The sequence below is a fragment of the Puntigrus tetrazona genome, unplaced genomic scaffold (genome assembly GCF_018831695.1).
Source record: "Puntigrus tetrazona isolate hp1 unplaced genomic scaffold, ASM1883169v1 S000000793, whole genome shotgun sequence".
NCBI classification, from domain to species: domain Eukaryota; kingdom Metazoa; phylum Chordata; class Actinopteri; order Cypriniformes; family Cyprinidae; genus Puntigrus; species Puntigrus tetrazona.
In genome coordinates, this window is record NW_025048397.1 from 346,700 (window position 1) to 373,283 (window position 26,584).

The following is a 26,584-nucleotide window of genomic DNA, read 5'->3' on the forward strand; positions in this document are numbered from 1 at the left end:
AACAAATAATATACAAAAATAAACCGTTCAATGCAGGCAATAATACGTTCACACAAAGCACATCATAATTATCGTTACAAAATATGAACTTTTCATACACATTAAAAAATGTGAACTCACCAAAATCCAAAGAAATAAACAAAGGAAGATTAATTTTTTTAAACTTATATCTGCTGTTATTTTGCTGCTTGTCTCGAGAAAAAACTAAAAATACCATTGAACGTGGTTTTGGATCCAATCTAAAAAATGTGATGACTGCTATGTCAAACAATTTACTTGACATACAATTAACATACTTTTTATAGATTGTTTTTTAAAGACTATTCAGTCAAATTTCTTAAACACTGTTTATTTAAGTAGAATTAATGTATTTTATAGTACAGGGTAAACAACCTCCAGAGGATGCAGCCTTCGATTTACCCACACAATCAAAATTCGAAACCTGCCCAATCTGGCTACAATATAATATAATAACAACCAATCAAAATCGTTTGATTCAACATCGTGTTTTGGACCCCTTGGACCTATTTGAAAGATTCGGTGATATACTTGTGCTTAGTTGATCCTAATCTTGTCGTCTGATTGAAAACACGAACGCTTTCTTCTTTCGCGAGGAGTTCGGCATCATAGCGAATTTGTTATGAATTTATAATTATTCAAAGATAATTCATCTTTGTTCCCGTGTATATAATATCATATTGTAATGTGCACAAACACAAACGTCGATCAGCTGCTCAAAGATCTCGTCTTTGGAGAGGTCTGTTTTTTTTACATTTAAAAAAATATAAGTATTACTACAATGTAAATGTAATTTGCTTTTCATATGCCAGCAAGTAATATTCAGCTGCAAATTTTTAGGAATAAACTCTGACAGAGACTCCTCTCCTATCAGCCAATCACGGTAATGTATAGTGAGTAAGCGTGCTGACGTCATCCATAGCAACAAGGATGCAGCCATACTCTTTGTAAGACTTTTATTTCTGAGTGAAAGTTTGTCTCAGCTTCTTTGTGAACAGGTTTCTTGAAAACCTCTGTCTAGAAGAACTCTTAGTGGTAAGATAAAATGTTTTGAGGACTGTGGAAACCAGACTGAAAATTGTCCAGGCATTATTATATTAAATCGATGCAATATGCTTTGGTTCAAATTGATTCAAATAGGGGCGGAGTTTATACGAATGTCTGTCTGAGGCGGAACTTACCGTCTTTAGAAAAGTGCAGATGCTTTTCATCTTGCCTCTGTATAACGCATAGGTTCATAAGTGCAGCGCTGTTTTGATTACAGAGAAAAACAACGAAACGCTTTAAGCGCCACCTGCTGGCAGAGACTGAATCAACGTCTCATTCAGCTTGACAGCTGTTTGTTACATTATTATAGTGTAGATTTTAATTTCACAAAAAATGTGCAGTCTTTTGTACAGGCAATAATAAAAGGGACATAACTTTTATTAAATGAATCAAAAACAGAAAATAGCACATAGCACGCATTCGAATAGAACTCACAGGTTTACAAAAACCTTGACATTCTTACATTCATTGTGGATTTGTTGTAGTGATCAGTGACCTCACAAAGCGATGGGACAGCGAAATACGAAAGTGAGTCCGATGACTGTTGGAGAGGTGTACGATCAACATCTTAGTACACCCCCAAAACCCAGCACCAACACGAAGGTTCAACATCCCCCTCCCCGCGATGAGACCCCTGTTGGTGCTGGAGGAGGACAGGAAGGAGGAGGAGGAGGAGAGGGAGGAGAAGGAGAGGGAGGAGGGGGAGGAGGAGTAGGACAGGAAGGAGGGGGAGTAGTAGGAGAGGAAGGAAGAGTAGGAGGAGGAGGAGAGGAAGGAGGAAAAGCAGGAGAGAAGGAGAGGAAGAAGGCAGAGAAAGTTAAGAAGGAGAGGAAGAGCAAGAAGTGGTGGCAGAGGCTGCGCTCTTTCTTCAGAGCTGCCAAAAAACAGCCTCCAGCTCACAGCTCAGGTCAGGGAGAGCAGAAGCAGCAAGATGAGGGAGAGAAGAGGAAGGTGGCATGGGCAGGAAGAAGTAGTGATGGTACACGGCACAACCATGAGAATGCGTTTTGTTTTTAAACAGCTCTACTTTGATCATATAAAAACAAATACCATAAAACACAATATAAAAATGTACGTCGGCACACATTACACCAAAACCTATTGCGTTATTCTGTCTTTTTACAGACTACATCTTCAGCCGCTACGCCATTGGTGATCAGCTGGGGAAAGGCGGTTTTGGCGTGGTGTATGAAGGGAGACGTTTGGATGACGATCTTAAAGTAAGTTAATATAAATAAGACATAAACTAGCCAGCAACGGTTTGTCTCATCCTCACCCTTTACTCTCAGCCCTCTTTGTGTTTCTTAAGTTCATTTTTTTGGTTTTGTTCATCAGGTGGCTGTGAAATATGTCACAAAGACTCAGCACACGGAGTGTATTTTCATCGTAAGTACATGGCACTGTACATGCAATATAAAATATAACATCATCTCACGTTAACATTAGCACAAGTACCTATTTGTCTTCTTCTAGGCCGATCATCCAAACCCTCTTCCGAAAGAGATCGCCCTCACCATCCTGGCCAACAAAGGTCACAGAGTGCCGGAGATAATCAGGCTGCTGGACTGGACGGACCACCCTGACCACTTCGTCCTGGTCCTGGAATGTCCCTCTCCCTGCGAGAATCTGGTAGAGTTCATGAGGCGCCACGGTGGAAGAATCGATGAAGAAACGACGCGCCAGATCATGTGGCAGGCGACTTACGCTGCACATAAGTGCTGCCTCCGCAGAGTCTTCCACCGTGACGTCAAACTGGAGAACCTACTGATCAACATCGAGACATCCGAAGTAAAGCTGATTGACTTCGGATGCGGGGACATTCTGGGGACTTCATCCTACAAGTCCTACCACGGTATGTTTCAGATGATTCCCTTCTTCTGATAGATAAGGAACAATCATGCTGCGCTAAAGCAAACTTAAACTCCACTCTGGTCCAGGCACAGCAAAGTACTCCCCTCCAGAGTACCACCGCAGGGGAGAGTACCACGGCTGGCCAGCGACGGTCTGGTCACTAGGGGTCGTGATGTTCGCACTGTTGTGTGGACACTTCCCTAGCGACCATGACCTGTTGCTGCTGCAGAAGAAGCGCTGGTCCAAACCTGGCCTGTCAAAAGGTGAGATCTTAATTCAGAATCATACCAAACATCTTACAGCTTAGAATAACATGATGAAATAGAACAGCTGTGAAGTTTAAGGTAAGAAAGTAACGCATTTTCCGTCTTCCTGCACAGAATGCTGTGACCTCCTCGGGGCTCTCCTCCAAGAAAAGCCCATCCGGAGACTTGGTTTGGGGCAAATCGTGTTCCACAGCTGGTTTATGGTAGGGAACCTGAGATCAGCTATAAAGAATTAATTACTGGTGGGAAGGAACCAAAAGGTCCGACCCGTTCTCTTTCTGTTTTGTTTCAGGCCCTCTTGTAGGACCGCTCCAGTTGGCGTCTCTTCATCCCTCCTCTCACCTTTGCGTCTTGCGGGGCGAGCAGGCCTCGTGTAGCGTCTTGCGCCCCGGCTTGAGGAAGCAGTATTTGCGTCTGGCGGTACTGCTTCCGGAGGGATGTGTACATATTGTATATATGGACATACTTCTTCTGATTGCCACTTTTTGGTTTTTTATTTTTTTTTTATTTTAAGTTATTTTTAATAGTTTACAGTAATGTTCCTGTTGTTCTTAGAACGTTCAAAATGTATTTTTTTTAGAAGTTTTATTAACGTTATTGTTTGGTTGTAAAGAACGTTATTAAAAATGTTCTTAGAACGTTCCACCAACAATGACATGCAAACCTTGAAATTATTAGATAAAAGCAAACTAATGCAAAATTAAAAGAAAAGTGTTAAGTTCTGAGATAAATAAAATATCAAAATGTGTTGGTCACTTTTTATTTGAAGTTGAACTAACCTAAATTCATTCAATTGAGATTAATTAAAAGTGCGAATCTACTTAAAACTAACAAGTTAATCTGAGTTCTGTCTACTTCATTAAATTGACTTCATTAAACCGTTGCCTTGATCAAATTCGAGTAACCACAACTTGTAGTTACATTTCACTTGAGATAGATTTGATGTAATCTTACTGATTGTTTTCACACTGAACTAACGATACAATTCTCAAAACCACAAAATTGTTCAAAACAGACAGAAGAAACATTTCTATGAAGCATTGTCAAAATCAACTCACCCTAGGTTTATATATATATATATATATATATATATATAGCACTTCACACAATACAGATCATCGCTGATTCAGTGATGTCATAATCATCCAGCTCAGTTCACTTCCCTTCAGTGTCTCGGCAATTAAGTCGTTAATACACCCAAAAATTAATTGTCCCAAATTAAGCAAGCCAAGAATGGAGAAAAACCTGTCCAGATGAAGCAACATGGTGTTTGTCATTGTGGTCTTTGCTGAGGTTTTGTGTCAATGGCTGTATAGTTAATGAGGTCTTCACTGGGGATCTGTCTTTGGGGCTCATCTAGTTGACATGGTCTCTGCTGACATTCAGCTCTGTAGAGTTGTCTCCACCATCTGATCCGGATACAGACTTGATCCAGTGACTTTGGAATAAGAAGAAAACAGACTAATATTAGCAAAGATGCCATACTTCTTAAGATGTAACAAGTACATCAGATGTTATCGACTTTGTTATTGTAAATGAGACGCAGCCTTTTGGGACTAATTTAGCAGACATTACAATTACCCCACATTTTCTTTACATATTGCAAGACTGTCAAAGTAAATAACTTACCACACTGCGACCACACGAAAGAAGAACGCCTAATCCTTTGAACGGTCCTGAAACTTCTGCTTAGCGTATGCCTGAAATTATGTGATAGCCATTTACACAAAATGCTTAACTAGGAATAACCGCAGCTTCTTTTATATCGCTGGAAAAAAAGAACACTCTTTGGTTGCATTCAATCAAATCTCATGCAAATCAGTTTACAGGCAGTGTGTTTGCATATTAAAAAAAACCCAGAACATAGAAACTTTACTTAACATTCAGTAGATAATTTAGTTTAGAAGATGTCTCTTCTGCTCACCAAATATTTCGAAATTTTATATATATTTTTACAAATTTATTTACATTAAAAAAAAAATACTATTAGGATCAAATAAATGAAAAAAAAAACAGAAAAAAAAACATAAATCTTACCGTTCCAAAACGTTTGACTAGTTTGTTAACCTGTTGGAGAATTGGAACAATTTTTTTTTTTTACCTCAACTGCAATTAACCAATTAATTAAAAGGCCTGGTATATTCAAAAGACGGTACGGCCACTGTTCATGTTCACATACCTGAATTATAACTGCATGCACAATAATGAAAAGCACACAACATGAAGGGTCTCCATATATACAGCAGAGTCTGTGCTCGAATTGGTTGTTGACATCCTGACTACAGAGGACCCTATCACTGTTGACCCTGAAGTCGATTTAGTCAACATTCCCGAAGCACCCTGGTCCTGCCAGCTGGAGGATAATGAGACAACAGCTATGGGTCAGTTAGATACCGGAACGCAAGAAAAACACCAATTTTATACAAGATCTGTTTTGTACGAGGCAAAGAAATTAGCAGTTTGTTGGTTTCCGCCTTAAAACGGCTTAAGTATGCACTCTCTGTAAAGGTAATAGACAGATAACATGGAAATGTGCTCCTTATTTTACATGATTTGATTTAAAGATGCGCGTATGTATGCGGTTAAATTGGGATTGTGACATTTCACAATCCCGCAGCACTGACAAAATTTCTAAAAGCATACATATTCCATGTAGCATCTACGTATACATAAATCCAATAAATCGTGCGTCATATTTCGTAACACCTCTTCTTTTTCTTTTACCAGGCGTGCATTCCTGCAGCGATGAAATCGGCATTGAGCTGAGTGATGGAGGCTTGCTAACCACTCATTCAGAGATTTGCATGAATGACCAGGTTCCCATGTCTATTCCTGCTGAAACGGAAATCAAGTATATATACCTTGTAAGTAGCCTTGGCTCTGTCTGTCTTTCAGTTTCAAACATCTTTTATTAACAATCACAAACAAAGACTAGCAAACTGCAACTGTCAACTGATTATCAAGACCTGCTCTAAAGTTTTGTTTGTGAAATGATCTAACCATCATTTAAATTGACTCTTTTTCTAAAAAGATTATTCAGAAGCCCTTCCATCAGAGCTGCACTGTAAAAAAAAATTCCTGTAAAAAAACAGAGAAGTTGCTGGCAGAAAATTACCAGGTCATTTTGTGGTAAAATTACGGACGTTTCCTTCAATTTAAAAACGGAAAATTTCGTAAATTTACAGTGCACTTCCGTTAATGGTTATATAGCAAATTATGAAACTTTGGCATACTGTTTCTTCTGTAGCATTAACTAAATCTGTATTGCTCTCTATATAATCACTAGTTATAAAACAAGATGGCGCCGTTGAGTTCGGCTGCCGTCACGACCGCTCCGGCAAAACTTTTTGTTTTTCTGTTAATTATTAGTTTTTGGATAGTCTGCGCGGTTTTCTTTATATAAGATGGCTATCACTAAATATGATCGAGCCACTCTTATATCTATTGGTGTACAATGCACCCAACTTTCGCCGTTTTTAAACCCGGACCCATGTTGGCCGAGCGAGATCCTGACGAAGACAAAAGGACGCGACCCACACCGGCGTCCACGAGGGAAACGAGCCGGCGTCAGGAACAGGTTGAGGGCACGCTCACACCGCGCTCCCCTACCTAGTGTCCTGTTAGCCAACGTCCAGTCTCTGGATAACAAGCTCGATGACCTCAGGGCAAGGATCAAGTTCCAGAGAGACATTCGGGACTGCAACCTCCTCTGCTTCACCGAGACATGGCTGAACCCAGCGGTACCGGACCACGCCATACAACCGGCCGAGTTTTTCTCTGTTTACCGCATGGACAGAACAATGGAGTCGGGGAAGACACGGGGAGGTGGAGTGTGTCTGATGGTGAACAACCGCTGGTGCGACAGCGCGAGCGTTGTTCCTCTTTCACGCTCCTGCACACCAAACCTGGAACTTCTGACCATCAAATGTCGCCCTTTCTACCTTCCACGGGAATTCAGCTCGGTCATAGTCAGCGCCGTTTATATTCCACCTCAAGCGGACACGGACGCTGCAATATGGGATTTACACGACCACCTCACAACACACCAGTCACAGCACCGGGACGCCGCACTCATTGTGCTGGGGGATTTTAACAGTGCAAACCTCAAACGCGCACTGCCGAACTTTCACCAGCACATCACCTGCCCCACCAGGGGCGAAAGGACACTGGATCACTGTTACACACCCTTCAGAGACAGCTACAAGGCAAAATCATGCCCACCGTTTGGTAAATCGGACCATGCCGCCATTTTCCTCGTACCTGTTTACAAACAGAGGCTGAAACAGGAAGCCCCGGTACAGAGGGAGGTGTCACGCTGGACTGACCATTCGGTGGCCGCTCTGCAGGACGCTTTGGATGACGCAGACTGGGCCATGTTCAGGTGTAGCTCCGAGGACGTCAACGAGTTTACGGAAGCGGTGGTGGGATTCATCGGGAAACTAGCGGATGACACGGTAGAGAAAACCGTCATCAGGACGTTTCCCAACCAGAAGCCGTGGGTAGACAAAACTATCCGCGACTCTCTGAGATCCCGCTCCGCAGCCTATAACACGGGGATAGTCACCGGGGATATGTCTGAATACAAGGCTGCGCGTCGATGCGCGGCGTGCAAAGCGGTAAAGGAGGCAAAGAGGCGCTACGGGAGGAAACTTGAGTCACAGTTTCAACACAGTGACTCTAGGAGCCTTTGGCAGGGACTGAGAAACATCACGGACTATAAAGCGCCAACCTCCAGAGTGGGAGCGCGGATGCTTCTCTGGCAGACGAGGCTAAACACCTTTTATGCTCGTTCGAGGCTGCAGCTAATCACGCTAATCACGCTAGCGCCGCTTAGCGCATGATTAACAGCACGCACGCCGAGAGAGCCGAGAGAGAAATCGCGTTCACCATTGGAGCACGACGTAAGGAGGGCATTCAGGAAAGTGAACACCAGGAAGGCAGCAGGACCTGGCGGCATCACAGGTCGGGTTCTGAGAGCATGTGCTGACCAGCTAGCACCGGTGTTCACTGAGATATTTAATCTCTCCCTGAAGCAGTCTATAGTCCCCTCATGTTTCAAAGAGTCCATCATTGTTCCTGTGCCGAAGAAACCTCAACCATCTTGCCTAAATGATTACCGCCCTGTAGCTCTGACGCGTCTGTAGTGATGAAGTGCTTCGAGAGACTCGTCAGAGACTTCATCACCGCATCACTACCGGACACACTGGACCCACTTCAGTTTGCCTACCGCCAAAACCGGTCTCACGGAGGATGCCATCACACACCTCCTCCACACAACCACAAGCCACCTGGATTTTAGGAAAGGGAACTATGTGAAAATGCTGTTCGTGGACTATAGTTCAGCGTTCAACACCATAGTTCCCTCCACGCTCACCTCAAAGTTGGAGGTCCTGGGACTCAGCCCATCCCTGCGTCACTGGATCACCAACTTCCTAACTGACAGACCACAAGCCGTACGGATGGGAAAACACACCTCATCCTCCCTCACTCTCAGCACTGGAGCCCCTCAGGGTTGTGTTCTGAGCCCCTGCTGTACTCGCTGTACACACATGACTGTGTGGCCACTACAAACTCCACCACCATCATTAAATTTGCTGACGACACTGTCGTGGTGGGCCTGATCTCCAACAACGATGAGATGGCCTACCTTCAGGAGATCAACAACCTGGAGAGATGGTGTCAGGAGAACAATCTGCTCCTGAACGTCAGCAAAACAAAGGAGTTAATAGTGGACTTCAGCACGAAGCAGGTGCGCTCTTACCATCCCATCAAGATCGACGGGACCCCAGTGGAGAGAGTGGACAGTTTCCGGTACCTGGGTGTTCACATCACGCAGGACCTGTCTTGGTCCTGTCACACCAACACCCTGGTGAAGAAGGCCCGGCAGCGTCTATACCATCTGAGGCGCTTAAGGGACTTCAGACTCCCATCTCAGGTGCTCAGGAACTTTTACACCTGCACCATCGAGAGTGTCCTGACGGGAAACATCACCTCCTGGTTTGGAAACAGCACCATGCAGGACAGGTGAGCCCTTCAGAAGGTGGTGCGGTCAGCTGAGCGCACCATCCGCACTGAGCTCCCTGTGCTGCAGCACATCTACAACAAGCGGTGCTGTACCAGAGCCAGGAAGATCGTGGAAGACCTCAGCCATCCCAACAATGGACTCTTTTCTCTGCTGCGTTCAGGAAAGCGCTTTCGTTCCCTGAAGGCAAACACAGAGAGAATGAGGAGGAGCTTCTTCCCGCAGGCCATTCGGAGTCTGAACCAGAGAACACCCAGCACCTAATCACCGGGATTCCCATGTTTACCCCTCTTTCCCCAGATACTCACCACTTACTTTGGACAATTGCACTAGCCACTTTGCACTGGACATTCGCACAGACACTTTACATTTACACTTTATATTTTTATATTCTACACTTATTTACACTTTATTTTTATTTTTTAAACTTTGCACACTTTTTATACATTTTTATACATATATTTTATATTTATATATATTTAAATTCTGTTTTCTGTTTCTATTTTGATGCTGGACGGTTATAAAAAACATTTCACTGCATGTCGTACCATGTATGTATGTGTATGTGACAAATAAAATTTGAATTTGAATTTGAATTTGAATTTAGTTATGCTAAGATATCTAATTTTATTTATACTAAAAACAAACAATATATAATAAACATGGTCCAATGAATGAAAGATGTGTACACAAACCAAACATTTATGTTTTACTACAGGTAAATGTATGCAATAGCTTTTGTATTACTAATGAAAATACAAGCACAAAACTGTAATACTGCAAAATAATTTTCAAAAACACCAACTAATAACATGCATACATACAAGCAACATTAAAACAATGCCATGTTTTAAATAGCATTGTGTACAATATTAGTGATGCACTGTCAAAAAATGAGCTCCATTAGTAAATAAAAAAACAAGTCAAATTAATGAAAAGAAAAACACAAAGACAGGAATAAAAACAAAGCTGCAGCTAAATAATCACACCTAAATGCATACATACAAGCACCAAACCTTGAAAAAATACAAAATCTATCAGCTTTTACATACTTAAAACGGCATATTTATAAAGGCCTAATTTTATGCATACATGTTTTGATATAAAATAAAAAATTAACCCGTCTGTAGGTGGCAGTAAGTCACCGTTAATAAGTGAGTCATAACGACTCAACCGATTCATTTAAACTGTTGATTCATTCAGGAAGGAAAACAGTGCTGTGGCTGGGTTTGTAATGTTTTTGATGGCGAAATAGAGCAAAAACAGGCAATATGTTGTTGAACAAGCAAGTCTTCTTAATATTTTACCTCAGGATTGTTAATCATTCTCCAAATGAAGTAATCCGTGTGTTGATGACGTTTCCTTCTCCCGCATGCGATTCGCGCCAGAAATTTCTTGCAACCACAATTAATTAGTCTAATAAAACACTGAAATATAAGGGCACAGTCACATATATTCACATTATCTCCACAAATACCAAATAAATCGAAACTGGAATCAAATAATTGTGTCGTTGTGTGAGGACATGCAAAACAGTAACGTTAAGTTAAACTCAACGGGTCTCAACAAACTAATAAGATATAGCACCTAAATACAACGTTGGCATTACTAAAGATTGTAAAAAACAAAAACTAAATCCTTAACTTTTTTAGTGTATTTTTATGGATTTTTTTTTACAGTGAGGGCTTCCAGAGATATTCCGTTAAATTACAGAAAATAACCATTTCACAAAATTACAAGCAAAAACTGTAAAAATACAGAATTGAATTTACAGTCAAAATTAATTAAATTACAGTATATTACCGTTGATAATGTTTTTAGACTATTAAAAAACTGACAAATTACGTGAAATTACATATAAAAACCACCAACGTTCAGGTTTATCACTGTAAATTTAAGGTTTTAATTAGTTATTTTATATAGTTGCTATGTCCATTTAAAGTAATATATTTTTAAAGTACAATTTTTCTATGTGAAATAACTAAGAAATAATGTTTAAAAATGCAGTAAGCACACACTTTTTTTTTTTTTTTTTTTTTTTTTTTTTTTTTTTACAAAAATGTTGTATATTTACATGATTAATCCTCCTTTTTACGGAATTAATCTGTAATTTAAAAGGCATTCAGAAGTTATTTTATGTCTACCTAGAATAAATTTGTAAAACATTGTAACAAAGATTATTCGCAAAATGTCACACAAAAAATGAGGAGGGATCTGTCACCACCTTATCTTATTGTATTTACATTTCCAAAAGACATACAGTTTGAAACCGCACAACAATCATGACCATCTCAGAGCAGCAGTCACATTTGGAAGAAAAACATTTGAATGTCCACACAACAATAAAGCTCAGTGTTACTGCACATGTCCTCAGTTCATCAATGCATAGATGTTAAAAGGATAAATCCAAGTCCATCCAGTAAACTTTATCCAAAGGGAATAGCAATCCTCAAAAAGTACTCAGATGAAAATCCCAATATTGAAGAAAAGGAACCATGACCAGGATAGATGATCCCTTAATCAGACAGACACAAAACTCCTATTGAAATGTAGAACAAAATATTCCTCAACAAGGGTTTCCAAATAAAAGCATAGAGAGAGCCAACACTCTCAGCTTCCATGTGCCCCCATTCAAACTTCCCTATTCCTCTTATTCTCTGGCCTAGAGAACCTTTCACAGTAATAGCTCCCAGTGCCCTCTAATGGCAGGGAGTAAAATAACACCTTTCATTCAACACAGAATTCAAATTCAAATTCAAATTTTATTTGTCACATACACATACATACATGGTACGACATGCAGTGAAATGTTTTTTTACAACCGTCCAGCATCAAAATCAAAATAGAAAACAGAATTTAAATATATAAATATAAAATATAAAAAAATATGTATAAAAATATGTATAAAAAGAAGTGTGCAAAGTATAAAAAAATAAAGTAAAGTGTAGAATATGAAATATAAAGTGTAAAATGTAAAGTGGCTGTGCGAATGTCCAGTGCAAAGCGGCTAGTGCAATTGTCCAAAGTAAGTGGCGAGTATCTGGGAAAGAGGGGTGAACATTGGAATCCCGGTAATTAGGTGCTGGGTGTTCTCTGGTTCAGACTCCGAATAGCCTGCGGGAAGAAGCTCCTCCTCATTCTCTCTGTGTTTGCCTTCAGGGAACGAAAGCGCTTTCCTGAACGCAGCAGAGAAAAGAGTCCATTGTTGGGATGGCTGAGGCCTTCCACGATCTTCCTGGCCCTGGTACAGCACCGCTTGTTGTAGATGTGCTGCAGCACAGGGAGCTCAGTGTGGATGGTGCGCTCAGCTGACCGCACCACCCTCTGAAGAGCTCGCCTGTCCTGTATGGTGCTGTTTCCAAACCAGGAGGTGATGTTTCCCGTCAGGACACTCTCGATGGTGCAGGTGTAAAAGTTCCTGAGCACCTGAGATGGGAGTCTGAAGTCCCTTAAGCGCCTCAGATGGTATAGACGCTGCCGGGCCTTCTTCACCAGGGTGTTGATGTGACAGGACCAAGACAGGTCCTGCGTGATGTGAACACCCAGGTACCGGAAACTGTCCACTCTCTCCACTGTGGTCCCGAAAGCAAGTAACAGTTTTCTAGATCTGTTACACACCCCCCCTTTCAGAAGAAGGCCTAACCTGGCCATAGAAACTTTTCAATTTTTCTACATGGTAAGTTTCAACTTGTTTGGGATCAGTTAACAACTCAACTCTATAATTCACATTATTGAGTTGCTTTACAATTCTGGCAGGCCCTTGCCACTTGGGAGCCAACTTAGCCATAAATGAGTCCCCTGCACGAGACAACGGGTGAGCACGTACCCAGACAAGTTCCCCTTCTTGGAAAGTTTCTTGCCGCCTTTTCCAATTGTAATATTTTTGTTGTCTACTTTGGGCTCTTGTGACGTTCTCTTTCACTCTCTCTATAAGAGCTTGCTGCCATTCAATCACTCCACAGGCAGATTGGTCAGGATCAGGTGCACGATTCTAGAATTGTTCAAGGGGCCCCTTCAGCTTGCGTCCCAGTGCAATTTCCGCAGGGGTATAGTGTGTACTCTCCTGCCAAGAGTTAATTGCAAATCTGAATTCATGGATCCACTGGTCCCAGTTCCGATGATTGTCCTTAACATATGAGGCTATCATGATCTTGAGAGTTCTATTCACCCTTTCAGTTAGATTAGTCTGCGGATGGTAAGCAGTGGCGAGCTTTTGAATAGCACCCCATTGCCGGCAAGTGGCATTTAGAAGTTGCGAGGTAAACTGCGGCCCTCGGTCTGACACCAAATAAGTAGGTACCCCCCATCGAGTGAAGATCTCTTTGATGAGGATGTTAGTTATCAGAGGTGTTTTAGCTGATCGTAGAGGGAATACCTCAACCCATTTGCTACAGTAATCCACAGTCACAAGCAAATACTCATTTAACCTCATGCTCCTCAGAAATGGTCCCATAAGATCCACACCAATCATATATCCAGGTTCCTTCACAGGAGTAGACTGAAGTGTTCCAGAAAGTTTGGATATACGTGGTTTGTATTGCTGACAAACTTGGCACTGTTTGCAGTGATCCCATACATCTCGTTGAATCTCTGGCCAATACACTACATTGAGAAGCCGACGCAGTGTCTTCATGCGTCCTAGATGCCCACTCAAAGGATTATCATGAGCAAACTGAAGAAATTGTGGCCGAAGATCCTTAGGGACGATCGCCTGCAAAATATGACCCTTCTGGCCATCAGGAACACATCTGAACAGAAAGGTATTCTGCACAACATAGTTAATACGCTGGGGGTCGAAGGGGTCTAGCTTCGCTTCATCCCATAAAGGTTGCAAAGACGGATCACTTTTCTGACTTCGACCAAGTTCTTCCCAGTTGATCGGCAAATCTCCACTTTCATCCTTTGCATTACATACTGCTACACTTCCAAATGGCTCTTCTTCAGGCATTACACGAGACAGTGAATCAGGTACAACATTACACCTCCCTTTACGGTATTTCACTGTAAATTCAAACCCCTGTAGTCGTATGGCCCACCTAGTAAGTCTGGATGTCGGGCGAGGATGGTTAAATACCCAAGTGAGAGCAGCGTGACTTGTAATAATCTCAAAGGATCTCCCTTCTAAGTATTGTCGCCACTTCTCAACTGCCCAGACCACGGCAAGGCACTCCTTCTCTGAGACAGCATATGATTTTTCTGCTTCTTGTAGCAATCTGGAGGCATAGGCAATAACTTGTTCTCCCTTCTCTGGCTCCTGTCTGCTCGATTGCTCCTGTCTGCTGAGAGGTTGGTTTGTTTGTAGCTGCGTGTAGCTTCGCTTTTCAATTTATCACCTCTTCTCTAGCGATCAAATATAATTTTAACTGTGTACATACCGTTGATACTATCAAATTAATCTAACTAATTAGACTGCTGTTTGTTCGCTCACTTTAATCTAAAACTTGGCGGTTAGTACTCGTTAGCCGATTCACTTTCGCTCCCACCCGCGTTTTCGCGTCTACTGTGGGCTTTTTTTCCGCTCCTGTTCATTTGTTCCTCGCGCTTGTTCGCTCCGTTTTCACAAGCTCGTCAAAACAAGAGTGGTAAGTGAATCCTTACGGTGAGTAAATGGCTTCTCCCTGCATCGTCACTTGCATCGTCTGTCACATGTATAGCTTATCCTTCTCTGTTAGCGATCAGGGATTTACGTGTGATAAATGCAGGGAAATAGCTAGGCTGACAGAGAAGGTTTTAGAATTAGAGACACGCATCCAAACTTTAATTGAGGACAGTAAGAATGCGAGGGCTGTAGATACTGCTTTGGATGCAACTAGTACAGTGAATCATGTACATTGTTCGGTTCCAGCTTCAGAGCCCCTGCAGCAGGGCAATTGGGTGACCGTGAGGCGGGCTAGTCGTGGGTCAAAACACTGCTCTTCCGTTCCGATTAGAACATCAAACAGGTTCTCCCCACTCAGTAACGCACCCACTGAGAAACCTGATCAAAGTGCTCTAGTAATTGGCGATTCCATTGTACGGAACGTGAAAATAGAGACACCAGCCACCGTAGTCCAATGCTTACCGGGAGCCAGAGCATCTGACATCTTGTCAAATTTAAAAGTGCTGGCTAATGCTAAACATAAATTTCGTAAGATTGTTATTCACGTCGGCGCTAATGATGTTCGACTTCGCCAGTCGGAGATCACTAAAAATAATATTAAAGAGGTGTGTGAATTTGCAAGCACGATGTCGGACAATGTAATATGCTCTGGTCCCCTCCCTGCTTACCGGGGTGATGAGATTTACAGCAGACTGCTGGGTCTCAATGGCTGGATGTCTAAGTGGTGCCCGCAGAACAACATAGGCTTTATAGACAATTGGATGAGTTTCTGGGGCAGACCTGACCTGTTGAAAAGAGATGGTCTTCATCCCTCCTGGGGTGGTGCCGCTCTTCTATCTAGAAATATGGCATATAGTCTTATAGCTCCAACATGACCAACTAGTGCCCAGATCAGGAAGCAGACAGACCGGCTAAACCGACCGTCTGCTAGCTGCCTCACGTCACAGAAGGCAGTTAATTCTCAGCACATAGAGACTCTTTCACATAGATATCACACTATAGAGACTGTGTCTGTTCCCCGAATTAGAATATGCAGAGAACGTCCAAACCTAATCAAAAGCAATAATTTAATTAATGTGCAACAAATTAAAACTACCTGTAATTCAAATAAGCAAACGATAAAACTTGGTTCGCTAAATATTAGATCACTTTCCACAAAAGCCCTTTATGTATATGGTTTGATCAAAGATCAGAAGCTAGATTTGCTTTGTTTGACAGAAACCTGGCTAAAACCAGATGATTATATTACGCTAAATGAATCTACCCCCCAAAATTATTTCTATAAAAATGAGCCACGTTTAAAAGGTAGGAGGGGAGGTGTTGCTACAATTTATAATAATATTCTTAGTACTTCTCAGAGGGCAGACTTTAAGTATAACTCATTTGAAGTTTTGGTGCTGCATATAACATTATCTACAGAATCATGTGCTAGTGATAAATACCCTGTCATGTTTGTACTGGCTACTGTATACAGGCCACCAGGGCACAGCACAGATTTCATTAAAGAATTTGCTGATTTTCTAACTGAGTTAGTACTGGCCGCAGATAACGTCTTAATTGTTGGTGATTTTAATATCCATGTTGATAATGAAAAACACTCATTAGGGTCAGCTTTCCTAGACATTTTGAACTCCGTTGGGGTTAGACAACACGTCTCTGGACCTACTCATTGTCAAAATCATACTCTAGATCTAATACTGTCACATGGAATGGATGTTAAAATGGTTGAAGTACTGCAGCAAAGTGATGACATTTCAGATCACTATCTAGTCTTGTGTGAACTCTGTATAGTTAAACCTGTAAACTCTGCACCTTATTACAAGTATGGTAGAGCCATCACTTCCACCACAAAAGAAAGCTTTCTAAGTAATCTTCCTGACTTATCTCAATTCCTTAGCTCATCCAATACGACGCAAAACTTGATGATATAACAGAAACTATGCACTTTTTTCTAGCACTTTAGATACAGTTGCTCCTTTGCACTTAAAAAAGATAAAAGAAAACAATCTGACTCCATGGTATAATGAAAACACAGAGAGAGCAGCCCGGAAAATGGAGCGCAGGTGGAGAAAAACTAAATTAGAAGTATTTCGTACTGCCTGGTGGGAGAGTATGCTGTCATACAGAAAAGCATTAAAATTGCAAGATCTGATTATTTTTCATCCCTTTTAGAAGAAAACAAACACAACCCCTGGTATTTATTCAGTACAGTAACTAAATTAACAAAAAATAAAACGTCAACAGGTGCTAATATTCCCCAAGAGTATAGTTGCAATGAGTTCATGAATTTCTTTACTACTTAGATTGATACCATCAGAGATAAAATTGTAACTATGCAGCTGTCAACTACAGTTTCACATCAGATAGTGAGCTTTAGAACCCCTGAGGAAAAATTACACTCTTTCTCTACTATAGGAGAAGAAGACTTGTACAAACTTGTTAAATCATCTATTGCTTGCATCGGTCTGCACTTTGAACGACTTATTTGTATCTGGTGGCATTAATACAGGGGCCTTTTGCAGGGCATCCTTCAAGTCTTCCAGGGAATGCTGGCATGCTTTGGACCAATTCCATAGTACATCCTTTTTCTTAAGTGCATGAAGAGGAGCAGCACGTTCTGAAAAGTGTGGGATAAAGCGATGATACCATCCTGCAAACCTCAGAAATCGCTCCACTTCCTTCACATTTCTGGGCATAGGAAAGTTCTTAACAGCATCCACTTTGGAATCTTCTGTCTTAATTCCTTCCTCCGAAATGACATGTCCCAGGAAAGTCAATGATTTCCTCACAAATTTGCATTTCTTAAGATTAAGTGTCAAGCCAGCGGATCCCAAAAATTATTCAAATCTTGGAAGTGTTGCTGAATTCCTCTGGAGTATACCACAATGTCGTCTATGTACACAAAACAAAAGTTGCCTATAATATCTTGCAGAACTTTGTTCATCAGCCTCTGGAATGTTGCACGTGCATTTTTCAAGCCGAACGGTAGACGAACAAACTCATACTGGTTGTATTTGGTAACAAAAGCAGTCTTTTGGATACTGCTCTCATCCATTGCCATTTGCCAATATCCACTTCTCAGATCCAGGGTACTGAAGACTGTAGCTCCATAGACAGACTGTAAGATATCTTGTATCTGAGGCATGGGAAAGCCATCCAGTGGGGTTTTAGCATTCAGTGGTCGATAATCGACACAGAAACGCATACCTCCATCTTTCTTTGATACTAGCACTACTGGAGCTGCCCACGGAGATGTAGATGGCCTAATTATACCCTTACTCAGCATTGCTCTGACTTCCTCATCAATAAAGTTTTGCTTGTTGACAGGGACAGAATAAGCTCTTCTGCGCACTGGAATGGAATCACTTGTTATAATCTGATGCTTAATCACTGAGGTTTGACCCAATACATCGGTGCAAACAGTTGGCCAATTCAACAGCAATTCTTCTAAATGATACTTCTCCGTCTGGGAGACATCAGCAAGACCCACTAAATCCTTTACTACAGTTATGGTATCGCTGGACGCTTGCATTAACGGCAGTGCACAAAGTACATGGTTGGTAATAGCAAGAGAAAGGATGTAATATCTCCCTTTGTCCAGGCAAAGAATAGGTGGAGGTGTCAAAATCTAGCTTCACTCTGCTTATCACAAGGAACTCAAGGCCTAAGATGAGCGGAAACGCCAAGTCTTTATCCCTCATAACAAATAGACGCAAAGGGTTTGTGCACTCTTGCAAAGTACAGTCCCATGTCACTTCACCTAAAGCCCTCTGGATATGGCCATTCGCAAGTGCAAACATCTGTCCTCGACTGGACTGCCATGACTCTGCTCCATCCTTCCATTTCCTCCACAATGACTCCTGAATCAATGAGTATGAACTGCCTGTGTCCACAATGGCTTCACAAGATTGATTACACAGAATTATATTCAAAGGTAGGAGCTTTACATTCCCTCTGGTTACTAACGCCATGCTGTGGCCTCCAGGCTTACCTCTGCAGGACTTATCCTGGACCATCTTTTTGAAGTTTTTCTCTGCTTGACATTGCTTCCTGAAGGCCCTTTCCTCAGCAATATCTTGTTCCACCAATGCCCCTGTGCGCACCAGGTCATCAAACGTATTTACTGTTCCTCTCAAGATACTTGCAAGTCTGGGATTACAGTTTCTCAAGGTAGCCTGCAAAATCTCCTTCTCTGTCATTGCCGGTTTATGTCTGAGACACAAGGCTCGATACTGAAAAGCAAATGTTCGAAGATCTTCATCGATTCCTTGTTTTCTCTCCCTTATCCTCCTTTCCACTTCCACCTCATGATCATCAGGCAGAAGTGATCGCAAAAAGGCAGACTTGAATTGACTCCATGTTTTAACGTGTGTTTTTTCAGCTACCCACCAATCCTTGGCAGTATATGTCAGTACTGATGGCAGTGTTGCTAATATCTCGGCATCACTCATGGGTCGTACGTACTCTGCACATTTTTCCAGATATGCTATTGGGTCTTCATCTACCATGCTCCCAAACTCCCAAAGATTATTCGCAAAATGTCACACAAAAAATGAGGAGGGATCTGTCACCACCAATCTTATTGTATTTACATTTCCAAAAGACATACAGTTTGAAACCGCACAACAATCATGACCATCTCAGAGCAGCAGTCACATTTGGAAGAAAAACATTTGAATGTCCACACAACAATAAAGCTCAGTGTTACTGCACATGTCCTCAGTTCATCAATGCATAGATGTTAAAAGGATAAATCCAAGTCCATCCAGTAAACTTTATCCAAAGGGAATAGCAATCCTCAAAAAGTACTCAGATGAAAATCCCAATATTGAAGAAAAGGATCCATGACCAGGGTAGATGATCCCATAATCAGACAGACACAAAACTCCTATTGAGATGTAGAACAAAATATTCTTCAACAAGGGTTTCCAAATAAAAGCATAGAGAGAGCCAACACTCTCAGCTTCCATGTGCCCCCATTCAAACTTCCCTATTCCTCTTATTCTCTGGCCTAGAGAACCTTTCACAGTAATAGCTCCCAGTGCCCTCTAATGGCAGGGAGTAAAATAACACCTTTCATTCAACACAGAAAGCAAGTAACAGTTTTCTAGATCTGTTACAACATTAAACAACCAAAAAAATGTATAAAAATGTAGTAAATTCATAACATAAACACAAATGTGTGTACATATACATTTTAATCATTCATTTTCCAGAAAGTACGGTTTCAAATGTTTGGACAATAGAGAAATGAGCAGAACACTTAGAAATAGTAAAAATAAAGTTACATTTTCAGCAAATTTCTGTAAAATTAACAATTCAATTCTTTACATTTTTCATCTTGTGTAAATCCAATGTTAAGCATACTCAACGGTCTGTAGTTTTGAAGATTATCCTTATCCCCTTTTTTCTTGTAAATTATTTTAATAATTCCTTTCTTCATAATCTCATTTAGTTGTCCTTGCTTAAATATGGCGATAAAAAGATGATTTAAAATGGGTATTAAAACATTCTTAAAAACCTTATAAAATTCTGCTGTTAAGCCATCTAAACCTTTTCCCATTACTCTGTTGTGTTATTGCTTCATCAATCTCCTACTCAGTAATATCTCTTTCAGACATTTTTTTATCATTCTCATTCACTTTATCTTTTATTTGCTTAAGTAAAAAATCTTCATCTTCTTCGATGACTCCCTGTTTTTTAAAAAGGGCTCTATAAAAATCCTTAACCACATTTAATATTCCTTCATTGTCTTTTACTTGCTTCCCTTCTTTAGAAAGACTTCTTACCAATTCGGCTTTTTGTCTTGTCTTTTCTAAGTTTTTGTGCTTCTCTCTCCTTCCACAGTATTTTTTGCTTTACTTCTTATTCTCACCCCCATGCATTTCTCTTCTATTTTTTTTAAGCTTCTCTTCTAGAATTACAATTTTCCTTATATCTGTTTCCCCTTCTGTTAACCTTTTCATTTCATTTTCCCATTCCTGATTTAATTCTCTTTCTTTAAAGCTCTTTTTGCTTTTTGCATTTTCTTTGCGTAGTCCATGGAAAAACATTTTATATCCTCTTTAACATTGTCCCACCATACACATATTGCTTCCTCATATAAAACATTATCTACACTATTAATAATCAAATTTTCCATCTCCATCCTATAAACATTACTCTTTAAATGCACCGTGTTAAAAACCCATACTTTAGGTCCCCTCTTTACCCCACTAAAATCAATCATTACATATAAAAAATCATGGTCACTTCCACTATATATCTTGTAAAAGACTTTAGCAATTAAGTGCTCAATTTGTCTGTTACATAAAAGCAAATCTATTCTGCTTTGTTTTAAAACTGTATTAACCAACTGTCCCCTTGAGTATTCTCTTTTCGCTCTATTCCTAAACCTCCATACATCCAACAATCTATGTTTTTCCATCATACATTTGAATTCTTTTCTCCCCACATCAGCCTTATGCACCATGTTATCGTCCACATCTATTCTTTCTAAAACAGTTTAAAATCCCCCATTACTATCACATTCTTCCATCCATCCATTAAAACACTCTTTAAAAAAAGTCAATTTTTTAAGATCCTCATTAGGAGCATGTATATTACATATTGTAATTTCTTCTCCCTCACGTATTACTTTAATTGTTAGCACTTGTCCATAACCATCTTCAAATAAAACATTTGTTGATTCTGCTACACCTCTTCTAATTAATATTGCCACCCCTCTTTTCTTATTTACATCATTATTGTAAAATATTTCTCCATCCCAATATTTTTTAAAACCCTTCACTATTTCTTCATTCCATGCAGTCTCTTGCACACATAAGATATCACTTTTGCCTGTTAAATACATTTTCAAACTTCATTTTAGTTGATAATCCTCTGACATTAATCAATCTTTTTTTTTTCAATCAATTATTTTTATTTATATAGCGCTTTTTTCAACACAGGTTGCATCAAAGCACTGTACAGTATAATGTAGAAGAATACAATGACAGGGATGTATAATGACGAGAGTGACCAATTTGTTATTAAATGCAGAGACGTAATCAATTCGACTGTCACAAATGAGGGGTCTGAGGCGTGCGGATCCATATGCAGGCTTTTATTAAACGAAGGCATGGTCAAAACAGGCAGGCGTCGAACAGGGCAAACAGGAGTATCAGAGATGAGGCAAACACAAAATCCAGACACAGGCGGTGGTCAGGTCAGGCAGCAAACAATCAGAACAACGGAAAACAGGCAGGGTCAAAACCAAAGAATCTACAACTAGGAAAACACAAGGAAACTCTGAAACAACAATAGAACAGGCGAACAATGCAACCTGCAGGTGAGGGGCCTACAACAGTATTTATAGTCCTCAGACAGGAAGTAGCAGCAGAGGGAGTGATCGCAGATCACCCAGAGGTAAGAGCTCCCTCTGCTGGCTTGGTGACATCGACGATAATCACTAGAAGTTAAGTGTCCACAACCAAGCAAGTCAGAGGCGACAGCGGCAAGGAAACAAAACCCCATCCATACAGAATGGAGAAAAAATAAACCTTGGGAGAAACCAGACTCAGTTGGGGTCAGTTCTCCTCTGACCGGACGCCCAGCACTTAACTTCCAGTTCAATTTTAAACACAGCTGTGTCAGATAGTGTAAATGATATTATAATATAATATTAAAACATAACTGCTGATCCCTCTAGTTGTGATTAAATTTGGATCATTAATTACTATAATATTTCCTAGTTTCGACTTATCGTTCGTTAGGAGTCTGGGTCACTTAGATACCTTGTTTGGCCAGAACAGACTCACAACACATCTGTTGTTGTTTGCTCTCTTTTTGAAGTCCTTTTGTTTCTTTGGATATCCCTACTCAGATCAGTCTTAATGCATATACAGGTTTTGATTCACCTCCTTACAAGATCTTGCAATTTTTTATGCTTTTCTGTATGACAGGATACTCCATTATCTGGGCTGCTCTCTTTAGGGTGCGTGTGTTGTCATTATACCTTGGGGTCAGCTTGTTTGCTTTCATCTTTTTTAAGTGCAAAGGAGCAACTGTATCTAAAGTGCTAGAAAAAAGAGAGTGCATAGTTTCTGTCATATCATCTGTTTTTGCGTCGTATTGGATGTGCTAAGGAATTGAAATAAGTGAGATAAGAAGAGCGGTGTTTTGACCCGCGACTAGCCCGCCTCACGGTCACCCAATTGCCCTGCTGCATGGGCTGTAAAGCTGAAACCGAACAATGTACATGATTTATTGTACTAGTCGCATCCAAAGCAGTATCTACAGCCCTCACATTCTTACTGTCCTCAATTAAAGTTTGGATGCGTGTATCTAATTCTAAAACCTTCTCTGTCAGCCTAGCTATTTCCCTGCATTTATCACACATGAATCCCTGATCGCTAACAGAGAAGGATAAGCTATACATGTGGCAGGCGGTGCAAATGACTATGCAGGGAGAAGCTATTTACTCACTGTAAGTTATGGAAGATTCACTTATCACTCTTGTTTGACGAGCTTGTGAAAACGGAGCGAATGAATGTGAGGAACAAATGAAGAGCAGCGGAAAGAAGCCAATAATAGGCACGTAAACGCGGGTGGGAACAAAAGCGAGTACTAACTCACATATCTCACATTTTTATCTCACATACCTGGCCATTGATCATTAGTCCATTCATTAAATTATCACAGTCCATCTATTTTCCATAGTCAGTTCATAGTCAGAATTAATTGTTTTTTCTCAGGCCATACAATTTTCCAATTCCTGTGGTCTCTTCAACAGCTTTTATTATCATCATAACTGTTATTTTTCCAGGATCCTTTACTGTCATAGACAAAGTTGTTTCCTTCTTGTATTCCCTCTGGTATTTTGATTGTCTTCTCAGTCTGTTCAGCATCTCATTTCTTCGATTTGATTCTTGTATGTCATCATTTATTCCATACCCTTGTTTACCTTGACTTTTTTGTACTTCCTCATTTCCTCCTCTCTGTGTAGTCACTCCAGTCTTTCTTCTTCTGGAGATAACAGTTGCCCAGCTTTCAGTATCATCATGTTTCTGATTTAAATCCTTGTAGTTTTCATTACAGAAATCACTGTCTGTTGTCAGTTCTCATTCTGCTGGATCTATCTGCTGCTTTTGACACTGTGAATCATCAGATCCTGCTGTCTACCCTCTCATCACTGGGCATCTCTGGGATCCCACTTCGTTGGTTCGAATCTCACTGGTAGGTTTTTTAGGGTGGCCTGGGGAGGAGAAGTATCCACAGCACATCAACTTATCTGGGGTTCCTCAGGGATCGGTTCTTGGACCCCTCCTCTTCTCCATTTACACTACATCACTAGGCCCCATCATACAGGCTCACGGTTTCTCCTACCACTGCTACGCCGATGACACACAGCTCTACCTCTCTTTTCATCCAGACGATCCAACGGTAGCTACTCGGATCTCGGGTTGCCTGGCGGACATCTCGGCATGGATGAAAGAGTACCACCTACAGCTCAATCTGACAAAGACTGAGCTGCTTGTATTCCCTGCCACTCCAACTACACAGCATGACTTCACCATCCAGCTAGGTTCTTCGTCAATTACCCCATCAACCTCAGTCAGAAATCGACGACCAACTAACCTTCAAAGATCACATTGCAAAGACTGCTCGATCCTGCAGGTTTGCATTACACAACATCAGAAAGATCAGGCCCTTTCTAACAGAGCAAGCTGTGCAGCTACTTGTCCAGGCCCTTGTCATTTCTAGACTGGACTACTGCAATGCTCTTCTGGCTGGACTTCCATCAAACACAATAAAACCTCTACAAATGATTCAGAATGCAGCAGCACGGCTGGTATTCAATGAGCCCAAGAGAACCCATGTTACACCTCTCTTTATCTCCTTACATTGGCTACCGATTGCAGCTCGCATCAAGTTCAAGGCACTGATGCTTGCATATAGAACAACCACAGACTCTGCACCGGTCTACTTCCACTCACTATTACAAATCTACGCACCCTCTAGAACAGTGGTTCCCAACCTTTTTTAACTCGCAGCCCACACAACCAAACACATCGTGGTACTGCAAAAAATGTAAAAAAATTTAAATGTATGCAGCAAAAAGTTACATAGCCTAAATCGGGTTGTTTTTAAACCAATCAACGGCCTGGAATAGTCATAGTAACAGTTTATTATTATTTTTGTTATTTAATTAATTATGATATTTAATTATTACTACACATTTTTATTACATTAGCAATATTATTATTTCTATTGATAATAACTGGTGCCCCCTGCAATACCGATGCGGCCCACTTCCCATGTACACAGGTTGAAAACCACTGCTCTAGAAGTCTGAGATGCTGGATCTCGTGGTACCATCTCAAAGAGGCTCGAAATCACTCTCCAGAACTTTCATCTCTCTGTTCCTGGCTGGTGGAACGATCTTCCCATCATATCCGGAATGCTGGATCTCTGTCAATCTTAAGAAACTGCTGAAAACTCACATCTTTCAGCAATACCTGACCTCATCAAAAAAAAAAATATATATATATATATATATATATATATATATATATATATACTCTCACTGTCTCTATCTCCCCCTTGTTTATTCCTTCCCTTCTGGCATGTACTAATTTGAACACTGCCTGTGACTGGGTGATATAAGCACTTACTCTGTCTGTTTGTCTCTCAAAAAATGAATCGCTGTTGTACTCTCAATTGTAAGTCGCTTTGGATAAAAGCGTCTGCAAAATGACTAAATGTAAATGTAAATGTAAATGTAAATGTCTTTTGTTCCATAGCTGGTCGTTTTTCTGTTGTATCCATTATATCCATTGTAGTGTCAATTTTTAAAGTAAACCAGAGTTTAGGTGCTAGATTGGAAAAGGATCTGCCGCCCGCAGTTGGCCAGATGGCCAGAGTTTTGAGAACGCAGCGGACGGGCAGGACTATAATGTGATAAGATACTACTTAAACTGTACTGAGATGGATAATGATATCTGTGAATTCAATAATAAAACTGAATTCCTTTGTAATTTATTCTATGAATCAAACATACACATATTTGAGAGATGATAAGATCACATTTATGATGGTTTTATAATAGGTTGAAACATTTTATAAATGCTGTATCTGTTATTTTAGTGTTTTCATGTTTTCTCTAATGTATTCCAGAAACTGAATGCCCAGCCCTGGCCTGAAGAACAGAATCCAGAGTCCCTGGTCGAATGTTTAATGAGCATTCAGTCTTTTACTTGTGCTTAGTTTAGATTTTGATCTAGCCCCGTGTTCAATCTGACTCCGATTTCAAGTGATTGTTGAATTTTGGCAATATTCTTAGTTAAAAAGCGATCACAAATATTGATTGTATATTAATTTTGATATTTGATTATTCTGGAAATCCCATTCTTTCAATTCTCAGTTCATTACAGTTCTAGTATCATGTCAAAATAATCAGAAGGACGCTGATAGTTAGCATCCACATGGGCTCTTCATTATGCTTTTGTCCTGGCACAGATTTTGCAGAAATGCTAGACTACACATTAATCTACTTGTAAGAAATGACTTGAGAAATGATCAGAACAAGTCAAATATAGCCATTTATTACTAGTAGTCAAGTAAAGTTGTATCTTGCCAATTACACAAACAATTAAAAGCCAATTCAGAATTAAATTCATATTGGTAAAAACATCAAATTTAAAAGATGCATACTTTTAGAAATACCATAAAAGGCCTTTTGGTGTTTAGATTCCCATGCTCCAGGGTCACTGTAAGGAGCAAATTTAAAAAAAAAAAAAC

The 26,584-nt window shown here is 40.5% G+C and overlaps 1 protein-coding gene and 1 long non-coding RNA gene across 2 annotated transcripts; one reads left to right on the forward strand and one right to left on the reverse strand.

Moving 5' to 3' along the window:
* Positions 1–1,602: 1,602 nt before the first annotated feature.
* LOC122335486 (serine/threonine-protein kinase pim-1-like) lies at positions 1,603–3,861 on the forward strand. The gene is made up of 6 exons (XM_043233368.1): positions 1,603–1,705; positions 2,140–2,285; positions 2,401–2,451; positions 2,539–2,917; positions 3,003–3,179; positions 3,297–3,861. Exons 1-6 carry the CDS (start codon positions 1,603–1,605, stop codon positions 3,416–3,418), a joined length of 978 nt encoding a protein of 325 aa, XP_043089303.1. The 3' UTR covers positions 3,419–3,861.
* Positions 3,862–4,372: 511 nt separating this feature from the next.
* On the reverse strand, positions 4,373–5,430 carry LOC122335472. Its single transcript, XR_006248968.1, has 3 exons — positions 5,362–5,430; positions 4,812–4,882; positions 4,373–4,620 (listed from the first exon to the last, which is right to left on the reverse strand). It is a non-coding gene; the product is annotated as an uncharacterized LOC122335472 (long non-coding RNA).
* Positions 5,431–26,584: the final 21,154 nt, after the last annotated feature.

Excerpts from the sequence above, each read along its gene's own strand:
- LOC122335486 (XM_043233368.1), top strand. The coding sequence starts at position 1,603 with ATGACTGTTGGAGAGGTGTACGATCAACATCTTAGTACACCCCCAAAA. Across the intron at positions 2,286-2,400 it reads GTTTGGATGACGATCTTAAA|GTGGCTGTGAAATATGTCAC; the intron begins GTAAGTTAATAT and ends TTTGTTCATCAG. Across the intron at positions 2,452-2,538 it reads ACACGGAGTGTATTTTCATC|GCCGATCATCCAAACCCTCT; the intron begins GTAAGTACATGG and ends GTCTTCTTCTAG.